Source organism: Plectropomus leopardus, chromosome 8 (genome assembly GCF_008729295.1).
Source record: "Plectropomus leopardus isolate mb chromosome 8, YSFRI_Pleo_2.0, whole genome shotgun sequence".
Taxonomy (NCBI): domain Eukaryota; kingdom Metazoa; phylum Chordata; class Actinopteri; order Perciformes; family Serranidae; genus Plectropomus; species Plectropomus leopardus.
The window spans coordinates 12,431,933-12,447,794 of record NC_056470.1 but is presented as its reverse complement, the minus strand read 5'-3'; the positions used below and the strand labels follow the sequence as shown (position 1 = coordinate 12,447,794).

The 15,862-nt window shown below is 40.3% G+C and overlaps 2 protein-coding genes across 2 annotated transcripts; one reads left to right on the top strand and one right to left on the bottom strand.

Annotated features, from left to right (window-relative positions):
- The first annotated feature begins 4,406 nt into the window (after positions 1-4,406).
- her12 (hairy-related 12) lies at positions 4,407-4,994 on the top strand. Its single transcript, XM_042492595.1, has 2 exons — positions 4,407-4,475; positions 4,581-4,994. Exons 1-2 carry the CDS (start codon positions 4,407-4,409, stop codon positions 4,992-4,994), a joined length of 483 nt encoding a protein of 160 aa, XP_042348529.1.
- Positions 4,995-9,389: 4,395 nt separating this feature from the next.
- Positions 9,390-14,083, bottom strand: LOC121947532 (taste receptor type 1 member 1). Its single transcript, XM_042492615.1, has 6 exons — positions 13,887-14,083; positions 13,415-13,733; positions 11,951-12,721; positions 11,644-11,862; positions 11,192-11,312; positions 9,390-10,315 (listed from the first exon to the last, which is right to left on the bottom strand). Exons 1-6 carry the CDS (start codon positions 14,069-14,071, stop codon positions 9,390-9,392), a joined length of 2,541 nt encoding a protein of 846 aa, XP_042348549.1. The 5' UTR covers positions 14,072-14,083.
- Between the last annotated feature and the right edge of the window lie 1,779 nt (positions 14,084-15,862).

Here is a 15,862-nt window from a genome sequence, read left to right as displayed (position 1 = left end):
TAGTTTGTGCATTAGTGCCTATACACCAAGTCTTTAAAAATAAATAATTACTGAATTCCTATATTTGTAGCAGAGCAGGTAGAGTTTGTGTTCTGGTCAAGGTTTTGGGAATAACCCCATAAAGGACCACACAGTTAATTCCAGTCACACCAGAGAGTTAATGAGCATTCAGCCAACAGCAGCTTCACTATTGTGCTTTGACCAGAGGAACAACAGAATAATCGAGGTTTGAATCCTGCAGCAATCATCTGGGATAATGCTTAAAATGTGCTGCTGTGATTACTCTAACTGCACGTTTGCTTTGTCACCAGTAATGCCCCATACTTAAGTGTGGCCATTATTTAACATTGTACACACTTTGCTTTGAAGAATAATTTCAAGGATTGGAGATAGCAGGTTATAGTAAAAAAAAAGAACTTTTGTTTTCAGTCATTTTAGGTCATTGTGACTAATTATAATAATCATTCTTTAACATCATGATACTGTGAAACTGCAATATTTTCTGTGACAGTTATTGTACCAGGAAAAAAACTCCATTGCACCCTAGGTGTGTGTATGTTGGGAGTGCTTGGGTTCTTCTTTGTTTTTTGCTGTTTTTGTTTATTTTATTCCAACCCCCCACCCCCCCCCCCCCCCCCCCCCCCCCCCCCCCCCCTCCTTTTTTTTTTTTTGTAATTTCTTTTATGTGTACTTAAATGTCTGTTATTGGCATTCCTCTTTTTGTAAAAAAAATTAAAATGTAGGAATAAAAACAAAAAAGAATAAAAGAAAGCTCAAATTCTTCAGTAAACTTGTGTGAAGTAGAACAAAACTGTATTTACTTTGGTGCCAAACCAAAGGCAACATAATATCTGTACAGATTCTGAGGTTTAATATTAGCAGCTGAACAAAGGTGCTACACATCAAACTGCATTTAACATAGTAGTATAACTATAGTTAATGGAGTAAACATGTGACTTGATATACACTGATTTGTTTACACAGATACACAGATTAGTAATTTTTAGTGAATTATATCTTAACTCCTTACTAATGAGTTTAAAACATCTGTATTTCCAAAATACTTTAAGCTACTAGTGAAAGTTTCTTACTGGTATCTTACTTTTCCCATCATTAACATGATGGGATCATTAACATTTCATCTTATCTGACCTCACTGGTGCACAGGTGTCCAAAAAAAAAGCGGGGGTGTGGAGGCACCCCTCATGTCTTTTGCCCCACTTCTGTTGTGGTGCTTGTGGTATGCTGTCTAGTGCTTGAATTATGTCTCAAGTGTCCACAAAAGTCTTTCACAACTTTTTGTGTTGCAGAAGTTGTGGAGAATGTGGCATGCCTGGGACTTTCTCAGGGTCTAGTTGGCCAGGCCAGATGGTCTGGCTGAGGCCGCCTCCCCTCCCCCTTCAACAGGAGATCAAACACCGTAGCTAATGTGATGTGTAACAAGACACACTTCTATTGTTCCCGTCTCAGGGCCAGTGAATAGGCACAGAGTGTGGGAAACGGGAGATATCACACTCACAGAGAGATGGCTGACGGGAAGCCGCTCTGTGCCGCCGCAGGTCTGAGCGATGGCCGAGACTTTATGGCAGGAATTCAGAGCTCTCAGGCTGCTGGTGGGAGGGGAACTCGTCTTCACACACACTTGTAGACAAAGACCCCCAGCAGCCATGTAGTGCACACTAACTTTCAGAGGAGGCACAAATTCACACAAACATGTTGACAATGAAATCAATGGAGAGGACAGATAATAAAGCCAAACATGGACATGACTTGACAGATTGGCAAATTTTGTGCTACAGAGATATATTAAGGGGGAGAAAGATGTTTACGGACCTGAATATACAAATGAAGATCAAAAAAGAAAACAAGCGCTAGAATTTTAAAGTCTGAAATGTGACACCAAAAATATCAACAGGTCACAAACCTGCTCAGAAACGTACAGGAGGAGAGTGACAATCTACATTTATTTAAGTGCTGTTGTACTGTGTGATTGCAAGGTGTGATTGTATTACTTGTTATTTATTTATTTATTTTTTATTCTCATTGCCTTTCACACCGTAAAATCTGACACGTTGGTCTTACTTAAAATAATCTTGGAAGCCGATTGCCTTGAAAAAAGAAAGGAAAATATAACTGGTAATTGCAATGTGTGATTACTTTATATTCTAATTGTTCCGTTAACGTAAGATGTAAGTTGTTGCAAATAAAAATGACAAGTAAAATTACCTTGTTCTCTCTAAGTGTTGGCAACTTTAGTAAACCAAGTTAGTCTGACTTAACTTGATCATGACAAAGAGGATTTTGCAATGATAGATTTAGGAGATCGGTGAGTTCTGTTTTGTTAGCATGTATAAGAAATACAAAAATGTCTGACTAGTTTGCAACCAGCAGGATACACACACACACACACACACACACACAAATTCACTTGTCCACTCTTAGCTATTGCAGTAAACTTTACTCCAGTTTACTGCATGTGCTAACACTGGAACAAGATAATTTAGATTGTCATTTTAAAGTTGCATCAACAAATTAAGTAAATATAAATTCATTTTAAGTAAGGTTAGCAATTGGACATAAAGTAAACATAAATTAAGATGAATAGTTGTAGCTGCTTAACTTTTTCACATTAATTTGCTTTCTGGATTTTTTAAAAAGTAAAATCAACTTGTCAGCTTTGTGTACAGATATGTGTACACACTTTGAAAGCACTTTGAAATACCTTCCCTGTCATCTATTTCACAGCTGTAATTTCAGGTTTCTAGTATTTGAGTGGATTTCTGTTTTGACCTCATAAAAACTTTGAGTACTTCTTTCAGCATTGTAGATGGGTGTCTGAAGCCTTAAATTAAAAGAGTCAACACAGACTAAAGGCAGACAGAGCTCTCTGTGCCAGGCAGTGAAGCCAGTTGACTTGATTTTTCCCAGATGGACCGAGACACAGAGTTTCTGTTTGTCCTGCAACAAAAGATCAATTAACATTCCCGGCGGAGCACTGAGGAGCGGCATGGCTTTTGTAGCTCATTTACCCTGATGTTGGGGACTGGTGGGAAACTGGGAAGACGGGACTACTCACACTGCACCCACAAGGCTGGCTTCACATCTGGGGCCAGCCAGTGATGGAGGCCCTCAGAGGCACGCTGCCAGCCCGCTCATAATGCCATTAACTTGACACTAATTTGACTCAGTTCATTTACAACGGGGTCTGCAGACCCCGGGGGCATGATAGACAAGAGCTTATGATAAGAGGGTTTCAGCAGAACTCAGTGACTAAAATCAACAGCAATGTAAATGTGATTTAGTGATGTGATTTTAATTACTTAAAGTTGGTTAAAAATTCTATTTTTTAGTGCAATACCTGTCAATTCTCCTCACGTAGAACCTTATTTGTTAGATATGAATTACACGTATGATATCACATGACTTTCTTGCTTTCTGAGTATGAAAAAACTGAGTCAGTTTTGCACCTTAAAAGCCATTTTGTATTTCTGCATAAAGCCAGATGAAACATGGTTAAAATGCTCCCCTGTCCCTGTCTGTTTTAATGAAGGCTACAACAAACTGAATCAAAAAGTCATGCTGTGCTCATTTCTTGTCCTTCACTGCGCCTCTACACTGCGCACAGTCTTCCACCTGCGGGCAGACAACGTGTGCCACTTGCTTTGACACATGAGATGCGAGCTAACAGCCTTTTTTCAGCATATCTCTCCCCAGGTTATCACAGTATTTTTCACATATTATTATTGTAAGAGGAGAAAAGAAGGCAAACTGTCACGTTAAGAAGCAACAAGTGGGAAATGATGTCACTCCCTACCTGCCCCGTCCTTTCTCTTTCTGATTATTTTCCTCATATTAAACATAATTTAGCCTGCAACTGCTGTGAGCCTGTGACCAATAAAAGTCACTCATTCCTCTGAAAACATTTTCATGTGTCCAGATGCTTCAGTCTGCTACCCAACTGCTTTCTTAAGGAAGGGAGGCTTTCTTTAAAGACAAAATGAAAGCCTTCAGTTTATATTGTTTTATTGCAGTGAAGCATTTGCTGCTTAATGACAGTTGCCACCCTTTGAAGATGCTCACTCTCACGTGCATCACTTCCCCTTATTTAATTTAATTTGGACCTTCAGTCTGTGATAAGTTCTCCGATGACCGCTGGATAACATGTTAATTACCTGTTGCTTATCTTGGGAAACATGCCTCACACAGATAAATGCTCTCTGAGTTATTGACATGTCTTCCATTGTTGTGCTGGGAGTCCCACTGGTCAGAGTGTGGGAACCCCAGCCCTGCCTCAGCCACATGGCTTTGTTATGCTAATCACGGGGTATAAAATGAGGAGCAGCCCCTCCAGGGACATCAGAGCTACCACTGCAGTCCAAGAAGCTGCTCAGTTTACCTGCACAGACATGGCTCCCTGCTCCACCAACTACTCCTCTCTTCACCACATCAGGATCTCTGAGAAAGACAACATCAAAGTAAGTACTGAAAACAGTTTCTCAGAGTTTTGCATCAACTACAGTACAAATATTTGATTGATAATTGCTGATTTGAGCTTAACGTCCTGTCTCCTTCTTCCTCAGTTGAGAAAACCTATTGTGGAGAAAATGCGTAGAGATCGCATCAACAGCTGCATCGAGCAGCTCAAGATCATTCTGGAGAAGGAGTTCCACAAGCAGGAGCCCAACTCCAAGCTGGAGAAAGCCGACATCCTGGAGATGACTGTGAGCTTCCTGAGGCAGCAGCTGCAGCCAGGCCTCTGTCAGAGCGACTACAACCAAGGCTACTCTCACTGCTGGAGGGACTCTGTGCACTTCCTGTCTGCTGCAGCATCCAACACAGAGGCCTCTGTCACTCCTCTGCAGGGCCTCCAGCAGCAGGAGCAGCAGCTCTGTCAGACCCAAAGAGCCAGCAGCTCCTCTCCAATCTGCTCCATCCTCAGGCCCACCTCGCTGCAGGACAGCAGCAGCAGAGGCCCCGTGTGGAGGCCTTGGTAGAGACTCTGACAGACGCTGTGACACCTGAGGGGACTCCTCCTCACTATGTAGGAAATATATTTCCAGCCTGCTCATTCATGATGGGTTTCCTTATTGTCTCATCACATTGATGGACAAGTAGTAAAAGCGAAGGCTCTCACTTATTTGAAGATTGTCCTGCTTTGACTTTGATTCACATTTGATGTTTGCTTTTTTCTGTGTGTTTAAAGCTGGAGGTTGATTTTGAGTGGTGATGTTTTTGTAAAATCTTGTAAAACGACTGTTTACTCCAGTGGAGTTTATCTTTGGACTGCTTGATGTAACAGTATCTGCCATACTGTGTTATACTGACAGCTACTGTTGAGAATATTTCTCTTCTGTCTTAATGATCTATGCCAAATTGTATGTATGACCATGATGATGATGGTGATGTGTTTGTGTTTGTGTGTGTGTGTGTGTGTATGTGTGTGTGTTTGTGTGCGAGTTGATGTAACATTTTTGTTGAAATTGCTGTTTTGCTTTCGCATTTAGGCTCTTAAAACTCATCAGTAACATTTGTATGACAATTAACAATAAAAAGATACAATCATTAAAAAATGCTGAGTCCAGACTTCATTTTTAAATGAACCTTAATGTAAATGTCTAAATTGTTTCTCAAGAATTCACAGAGATGTCTCATCATGATGATAACTTTTCTTTCTAAATGAAGGATATGTTAAATTTTCGTAATGAACCTATGTTAAAAACTTTTCCTAGCTTGTCTGTATGTACGTACATAACATTTGGTCCAGGAATCAACAATTTTCAGTAAGTCTTTGAACGTACATAATGTTTAGAGTTAAAATACTAAAACACAGACATTTCCTTTTGATTTAAGCTTTAAATATTAGGAATCATGACAGCATTTATTTTAAAACTGCGTTTTGTTTGTGTATTTTTTGCTAAAAAATAACAAAAGTATCCGTTGGAACACATGCTCGCGCGCGCGCGCACACACACACACATACACAAACACACACACACATTTTAAATACCAAGGCATATTTATTTGAATACCATACTTTATTCACAAATACATCTACACAAAATTTAAAGATATTAAAATGTTTTCTTGAAATTCAAATTTCTAGTATTTCAACAATTTCTAGCATCTGTTTCATGTGTCAGTTTTCCAATACATTGTATCTACTTAAATTACAGTGCCTCACAATATAATACACCACTTACAAATAATGACCCCCAAATACTCAAATATCCTCTTATAAGACACAGCAAGCATATTCCAAAAACCACTCTAGTTTCAGATATGATCTGACATGAATTTTAATCTTCAGAACAAGATGACGGTGACATAAAGGAACAAAACACTGATAGTGACCTCACTGTGAGACATGAGGACACTGATATCATTTCACTGAGCACATGCACGGTGAATGATCTGATTCAGAGCATAGAATATCTCACATCAATATGATAAAACACCAAAAACACCCAGTCACACCATGAGTGAGCAGGCATAGTCAGCGTGTCTATGGATGGAGCAGATTTACTCCAGCTTGGAGTTGGGCTCCTGCTTGTGGAACTCCTTCTGCAGAATGATTTTGAGTTACTCATTGCAGATGTTAATACGATCTCTTTGCATTTTCTCCACAATAGGTTTTCTCAACTGGGGTAGAGGAGACAGGATGGTACACTTGTGATTTGAATTTCAGTAGTTGATGCAAAACCTTGACAACCCTTTTCAATACTCACTTTGATGTTGTCTTTTTCAGAGATCCTGATGTGGTGAATAGTGGAGTAGTTGGTGGAGCAGGGAGCTATGTCTGTGAAGCTGCAGCTTCTTCAGGATGACACTGTAAGCTCTGACCTCTCTGGAGGAGCCACTCATCATTTTTTTCATCCTGTGTTAGCATAACAAAGCCATGTGACTCAGGCCGGGCTGGGGTTTGTAATAATGGGACACACATCAATAACTCTGTGGTGAAGCAATCACAGGCTGACCAGTAGAGATAAAACCATTCCCAAGATATAAATCAGACTAAGGATGATGTGCTGTCAGTCTGTAATGAGGGGGCCATTGCTTATCTCAAACTCCAGGTACACAGGGGAACACAGAGAGTATTTCCTTATGTGATCCCAAGGAATAATAAAACAGAATGTATGCACTGATAGCATGCAGGGAAAGGGTATTGCGAGTACGCATGTCATCATTAATTTTACTGCTTGTGGAACTTTTTGCACGTTGTCAATTCAAATGCTTAACACAAACTTCATTATATGTTTTATAATGTCCCCACTGAAACAGACATTCTTTCCAAATGAGATAAATTTGCATTATGATGTGAGGACTTTAATGATAAATGCAATATTACTGAAGTAAACCACAAATCCCACACTGAAGATTTAATAGCATTGGACTGTGATCTGTTGAATTTGAAGCAAGAAAGAAGAAGAGTCAAAACAACTGCAGATTGTTGACTTCCCCTGTGAAGATAAAGGGCTAACATGTTGTAAAGCATTTATTTCAATATATCACAGTCCAGATGGCATTAAATCTGCAGGTGGAATGGTGTGGCATTTGCTGTTTATTTTAGTCCTATTACTTTTATCATTGAGGTGCTCACATCCTAGTAAGTTCATGCAAATTTGTCTCAATTTGAATTAAATTGTATTTGTAACAGGGACATTAGAGGATGTATGGTGACATTTTTGCAACGGATTTGAAAAGAGTTAATGTGCACAATTTTTGGTTTGCATGGGAGGACATTTCAGGTGCCCCATGTGGACTTTCAATAAAAATTCTGACCACTGTATCTGTCAGACAGACTGATCAAAAAGCCTGAAATATGGTTCTTTATTTTAAACATTGTGTTATGATGAATGTATTTATTTTCCTAAATGCAGTGTATCAGAAAGCTTCCCCACAGCACGTTGCTCTGGCCCTTGGTGTGCTGACAATAAAACTCCTGCTTGTTCACCCATGGCACACTTCTATTGTTGACTGAGGGTATTAAGCCGTGAGTGGACAGAGAGACTGTGGGAAAACCAAGCTCGGACTCTACTCACACATCTACTGGTCAATAGCGCTGACCTCCCAGCCACAAAAGGCCTTTTCATCTCTCCTCTCAAACAACAGCCAACAGCAGCACTGTGAGTGTGTGTATGTGGCATGCATGTCTGTTGTGTATGTGTGTGGTTGCACATGCACACAAGCACAAGAAAGACCAATTGTGCTTTTATTTGATATGCAATGAGATGTTGCGTCATGCTGCACTACTAAAACTTTCCTTTCTGTGACCAGCTGCCACTTGTTGTCAGATCCCTAGAAATATGATCATATTACTTTTTTTCCAGACTCAACCCAACATTTATGAAATAAAAAGGCTTTACAGGTCACTTCATTAAATGTAAAAACTTTAAAAAACAATTACTGTCCTTTCTCCAACACACCGACTTGTTGATTGAGATTTGATTTTGTAGATACTGAGGATGTTTTTGACCATTTATTTTCATTTTCAACTATTCAGCTATTCTGGGAACAACTGAGACTTCCTCTGTTCCATTTACGTGACCCAGTGAGAGTGACAGAGAGCTAGCATACCCATTACCAGGACCCTGAAATCAAAGCAGCTAAATGGGATTCAGCCGTCATTAATTTCATTACTTAAACCTGTGCAACTGTGACATGTCAAAATGTCTTCAGTACACAGAACACACAGCTAGAGGACAGTTAGCACCATGGAGGGAACACATTTAGTTCTATGACACAGAATACGTCAGTAAATAGCCCTCTCCTAAAACTGAAAGCCTTTGCTTTTCCTAAAGAAGGTAGTTGCTAACAAATGGTTAAATGAGACAGGACAAACAGCCTTTACAGCCTTGTTGTAGTGGTGAGATTGAAGTCATGCATAGTGTAATTTGTTTATAGCCAAATGTTAGCTGTTTTCTTCTGGTGATTGCATTTATGCATCAAAAATCATAAAAGTAGTGTTCATCTTCACCACAGAGCTTTTTTTCTGCAATAATCTAAGATCCAGTGGAAAAATCCCATAGGGTTTTTGTTGAGGAAACCAGTGTGGTGTTAACTTCCATATTGGCCTACAAATAAACATCATCCCTGCATCACTGCCTCCATTATTTTACTGAAAATATTGTATTATTAAAGTTCTCTAAATATGTGTTTCACTGTCTAAAAGTTTCTAGACCAAAATGGACCATAGTTGAAAAATGACCCAAGAAAAGTCAAAGTATATTTAGTTACTTTCTTTCCCTCTTCTGAGAAAAATCTAAATAAATTATGTTGTACTAACATTTTAAGCTCAGTTGTTAAATACATTTACAAGAGACGTTCATGTTCCCATTATTTTACCACTATACAATTAAAATATTTTTCATTAACTGAAATAATTTCAAGCTTCATTGTTGGCTCATGGTATACATTTGAATACAGTTCTGAAAATGGGCAGTGGTGTTCATTTGCGGTTTCAGGACAATAATATATACTTTGGGCAGGAAGTAGCCCCCGAAGAAGGCCAGGACGCTGAAGAGGGTGGCGAACACGTGTGCAGCCATGGTGATCGGGCCTCTGCTGATGAGGTAGACGGTGAAGAAGGTCATCCAGGAGATCATGTACACCATGAGGCTGAAGGTCACACACTTGGCCTCGTTGTAGTTTGCTGGCAGGTCTTTTCCCATGTAGCTGAAAGAGAAGCAGAGGACGCTGAGCAGTGACACAAAAGCTAGCTCAATACCTGCACCAGGTGAAAGCATGTTGCTACACTCCAGCACAATGCTGTCCGGGTAGAAGTGAAGATCCTGGGACGGCTGGGGAGTATTGACGACCACACGGATCACAGAAATGATCAAGACAGTGACGGACACCAGGAAAATGGTAATCTCTGGTCCTTTTTTTTTGGCCCACTTGTCATATGCCGGCGGCAGCTTGGATGCAAATTTAAAAATGCAGACGACCTGGAGGGAGCGCACAGTGATGCAGGCCAGGCACACAGTGAAGCTGAAGATGAAAAGAGGCTGCTTGAGGATGCAGGCCAGAGGAGACGGCTGGCCAAAATGGCACAAAGAGCTCATGGCAGCAGCAGTCAGGGCTGCCAACATCAGGAGGCAGGTGCGGCCTCCGGCAGACTTGGCCACGGGCGTGTTCAGGTTGAGCAGGAGGATTACTGCAGAGCTGGAGGTCATGAGAAGACAGGTGGCAAGAAAGAAGAGCAGGGCGATGGAGAGGGGGGCGTCCCAGGCGAGCAGCAGGACGGTCCTGTTTTGACACTCCTCGCTGCTTGGAGGGGCCCACTCCTCTGGCAGACACTGCTCGCATGTAGTGGACTCTGAGAAAAAGAGACAGAATAGCTGTAAAAGCTGGGCTGGGTTTAATTTAACATTGGTGAGGCATCAAAAAAAAGTTATGGTCCAGACTCAAGAGCAGAAAGCATTTTTTAAGCATGTGTGACATACTGTGTTTTGCACAGTGCCCCTTTTCTGAAAGGTGGTTTGTAAGGACATAGAATGAGTGCTCAGCGCCACCTGCTGGTGAATCTCACACACAACAGCTGAGAAATACTGATGTGTTGAAGTGATGGTCAATTTGTGATATTTGCCCTGATTGGAGGTTGAGTTGGACATCTGTCTGCTACAATCTTTTATGCTCTCTGTCCTATTCTCAATCTCTTTTGGATATCTCTCTATTCTGTTTTATTTTCTTTCACACTTTCACAACAACCTCCATCACATTCATTCACGAAGCTGACATTCACAACAATTAAAGGTCCTGTGTAAGATTTGGGGGGGTCTATTGGCAGAAATTCAATATATTATTCATAACTATGTTTTAGTTTGTGCATTATTACCTAATCATGTGTTTCCATAACCTTACAATGAGCTGTGCCCAAAAGCAATACCAGTTAATTACAACACATTACACTGTATTTTGTGCATATAAATACTGTAGCAACATGTCCACAGAAAGAAGTTGAACGGATCTGTGTGTACAACTGCTCTACTGAGACATGGCTTGTCCAGTCTCTCATCTTGGTCACGAGCTGACTGGTGAGGTTATAAAAATTTTAATCTGTACAAATTAATTTGGCATTTTTTCAGTCAGACCTGTGGGGCAAATATCTCATCTAGGTAACATTTCTCAATCTTTTTTTTTTTCTTTGAATGTTTTTCTGGTGCTTCAATGTTTCTGTGAATCTTTATGTTACCACTTATATTGAGAAATGTTGCAGCGGGGCAGGCTATGCAGTCAAAGCAGCACGCGTGTTGCCCTGTCAGCAGCTTCCTGTGGCCTTTCGGACAAGGTGGAGAGCAGATGGACTGCGGCACCTAGACACAATAGACAGAGTGGATTATCTTGAGTAAACAGGTCATGATTTCTGGAAAGAGACATTGCTGTTGAGTTTTGCAAATGTTTAAAAAAAAAATTAAATGCTTTGAGCACCACAAGTTAAGTGTCATCTATTCTATTGTATTGGAGAGAAGGCAGACATTTCTGCGGCCGATATCTCAACACTTGATAGCTCACATCAAAATAATCTAGATTTATGAATAGCACACCAGTTAAGAAGAAAAGTGTGTATTTGGTATTTGGGACTGAACTGTCCCTTGAAGCTGCAGACAAAAAAACTTGACCCAAAGATACTCCAATAGGCCATACCTTTATTGAATCTCCCGTGTTGTGCCACTCAATATGATCAGCATCAACTGTGAGCGTGATGGGATCTGGGCTGAAGGAGCCCACCGTTCTGAGTGACCACTCAGTCCCCCTCCAAACCCAGGAAACGATGTCATATCCTGTGGGAGGGTCACCATTCACATCGAAGTACACGGAGGTGTTGGCCAGAGAGAATCGTACCTTCTTAAGCAACGAGAGCAGCTGAAGAGGAGAGGAAGGATGTAACATCAGTGCCTAATAAACAAAATGGTTTTCTTCTTTGCAAAAACACACATTTATATCTGCTCACCTCCCATGGATACACCCTCCCTTTTCGGCACTGTCCAGAATCACAACCAAGTGCTTTGTGCAGAGCATGAGCCACGGCATACACAGCCTTATACACATTGAAGGAGGAGGTGATGTCATATTTCTCCAGAGAAAACTCATTCTTGGCGAGGCTGTACAGGTCTGTGCTCTGTAGACAGTCATTACCTGAGCTCATGGTAGCATTAATAATGTCCTGCGTGTCATTGTGTTGCATTGAAGCCTCAACTACTTTTCTCTCAAACTCCTCAAAACCAGATAGGACTGCGTTCTTGATGGATATGCCGATCACAGTGCCGATGGTGTGAATCCTTGGTATGCTTGATATGAGAGAAGCCACTGACCAGTCCTCTGTCCCAATCCACACCTTACCTGTCACGTTCCGCTCAACGACATACGGGAAGAAGCCACTGAGTTTTGACTTGCTGGAGAAGACCACAATGGTGTTGACTTTGGTCCTCAATATGCTTCCCACCATGTTCCTCATGGTCTGGATTGTGTCACTGCTGTGAGAGGGAATGACGCCTTGGTAGGCGATGCAGATGCCATGCTGTGGGGCTTGCTGGGACAGGCTCTTCATGCCCTCCAGGCCGTAGGCATTGTCACTGCCTAAGAGAGCGATCCAGGTCCAGTTGAACCGAACCAGAAGCTGGATCATAGCTTCCACCTGGTTCTTGTCACTGGGAATTGTGCGGAGAAAGGCTGGATACAGGAACTTGTTGCTCAGCATTTCATTTGATGCTTCATAAGATATCTAAAATGAAGCAAGAGCATGTGAGGAATAACTTTGCATTGTATGGATGTCATTTAGAGGTGGGACCAAGTCATTGCCTTGCAAGTCACAAGTAAGTCTCAAGTCTAGACTGACCAATATGAAGTTGAGTCCCAAGTCAAAAACTTTTGACGTTTTTGTGACTCCATTTGGAATTTTCGATCCACAAGTTTTACATAGCACAATTACAACAACATTTCTTTTGGTACAATTTTTTGCAAATGCTGCTCAGTAACCAACGTTGGTTCTTCATGGTTCTCTCCAGCAATGAATAGGTTTGAGTAAAGTGGGAATTGAATGTCGACTTGCTGAGAATAAATAACGTTAATGTTCGTTGATTCAGGAAAAGAATTGATTCATGGCACACTTTTAAGATAACTTTTAATCAATTAAAGTCCCTTTTATTTTTTGCACTTTGAATGAAGGTATCAAGTATTTTCAAATAAAAAAATACTTGAAGGTATCAAATATTTTCAAATAAAAAACCTCAAGTCCATGTCAAGTCATAAACCACCGTTGTTAAGTCCAAGCCAAGCTGTAAAGTTTTTCTTGATTTTGTCAAGTCTAAACCTAACAAATTTGTGACTCAAGTCTGACTCGAGTCCAAGTCATGTGACTCAAGTCCACACCTCTCTTGAAGATGTAATAATTCAAAGATTTCGGTTGAGGACTTACTTGTGGTACAAGATAGGCCCCTAGTAAAGCAGCCGGGGTAAAAGATTTGCTGCTGCTGTCTGGTCCAATCACAGCCACTGCCTTTTGACTGTTGCAGTTTGTGTCTCCCTCTGTGTCAGATGTAGAAGGGCTCCAATGCTGCTGCTTCAGCAGGTCCAGTGTGGCCAGGACGCTGGCTGGTACTGAGCAGATGTCGTACAGCTGGTAGCCCAGCTTCACCCCTGGTAAAAGAGGCTGTGGTCTGCTGCTGTTGTTGATTTCTTCCACAGCAAATCTCATGGCTTGTAAAAGGTGATATCCGTGTTTGTTATGTGAACCTCTAGAAAAGGGAAATGAATTAAGAAATATTAAGTAAAACTCAATTTTAAATTTAAAGAAAAATGACAATATTTTGGTTGATATTATAGCCAGACCACTATACATTTGATCAGCGGCGATGGAATATACTGTCTGGTTAATCAGTGAAACTCACACATTGCATGGACCCAAAGCAGGCAAACCTCCACTTGGTCTGTCTGTGTAATGGAGAGGAAAGAGTCCAGCGATGTTGAAGTCACCCTGTAGCCGCATCCCCTGCCCCTGAGAGATGTAATCTAGTGCCCCATCAGCGAACTGCAGCATCAGGCAGCCTAAGGAGAGAAACACAGACAGATCCATCCTTCACTTCACATGCACTCTGCAGCTGTGGAAGCTCAGTGTGGTCTGCAGAACGGCTCGAGGCCTGGTTATGAACGTGTGGACTGATAGAGGAAGGGATGAGAGGATCAGATTTGCATCCTTCCGGGAATTGTTGGTTGGGTGACTTGTGTTTGCATGTCAGATTTGTTTGTGTGACTGTAGAGACTCCATGCAATCCAATGAATTGCATAAGCGTAATAAGCCATGAAGGGAAACCGGTGTTTTTCCATCAATCTTTGACAAGTGACATACAAATGTAACCAGAGCAAAGAGACAGTTTGTGACTCTATCAATCATAAAGCTGCTGTTTCAGTTTATTAAAGTGGTTTGAAAATGTATGCTGAGCAGAAACTCTCGCCTTATAATAGTCAGTTTTAAAAGATGATCAAAATAGCACTCTTGGTTAATGAAGAAATAAAATATTCCTATGTGTAGTTCATCTGGATAAGAACATGATGCTGTTTTATTTTGTTTGCCAGGTCTCTCTTGTTATATTTTTGAGAAGATCACCCATAACACAATGTGTCGATTTAAGAAGACCAAAAACATACAATCTTGAGAAAGACAGACTCTGAACATTAATGCAAGGATTTATTCAAAAAGTTTGACTTTTTAGACCTTCTTCAGGGCAAATATTTGACAAAAAGGTCTCCTATGTAAAATCTATTTTAATGCCCATGTGACCTGCTTAAATAATTCATAAAAAGGACATTTTTTTCCATCTGTTGATTATGAGTTTGTCTTGCAAAAACACTTTATATACAAATAAAAAGTATTGTGGGCAAACAACATTGATGGTTACTTTTATAGTAACTTTAATGACCTTTATCTCATTTTGACTTGAGGAACTCTTTATTGTTGTTTTACGTCTCTTTGAGGTTATTTTGAGTCTCTCCTTGGTTGATTCATGTCCCTTCAAATGACATTTTGCAGGTGAAGGCGAGGGGGTCCACTAACAACCAGTAGGCCCTTTTGATCAATCCAAGCTAGATAGCAGTGGTATAATCAAATGCAACTTCAGAATTCCTGGACAAAAAGTCTTTTTCACAGCAGATTTTTTGTCATAGTAGGAAAAGTACAGAATTTAAATTTATTTCACCTGCAATTTTTCTACTGTGGCAAAGTCAAAAAGATCTGCTGTGAAGAACATCTGTTGTCCATGCTGGCTCAGTGGCAAGGTTTACCTGGGAACTAATAAGGAAAATACTTCTTTAATTAATGTTATAAGATATCCTCATGTTTTTCCTGTTTAGTTAAAATGTCCGTCAGAAGAAAGGTTTTTGCAGGTGTAGCTGAATTTGCATTTTGGTTGATATTTGAGGCTCATTTTGTTAAACACACCGGTTGTACTAACATACAATTTGCCTGATCCTCACCTGCGTACAGGACCCAAACCCCATGTTTTGACAGGATTATTGTGCATTTTGTCAACCACAGTATTGTGGAGGCAAATGGACATGTAAATTTTCAAGCCTGAACAAACACAAAGATTTGAGTGTAAATATTTGCATTGTTCAAGGTTTCTTATTGTCAACAAAAGTGTTTGGTAGTTTTTATGAAAATTTCTATTCACACACGCAAATCAAACAGCTCATTACATTTATTTATTTATTTATTTATATATTTTCAGGATGTTTCCACAAAACACATTCAGATTAACTACTGAATTTGTCTTTATGAGTACCCGAATAAATAGCTGAAACAGTAAATCAGAAACATGTAACAATGATTGGTTTAAGTTTTAAAAAGTAAATAAAATAACAGAAAAAT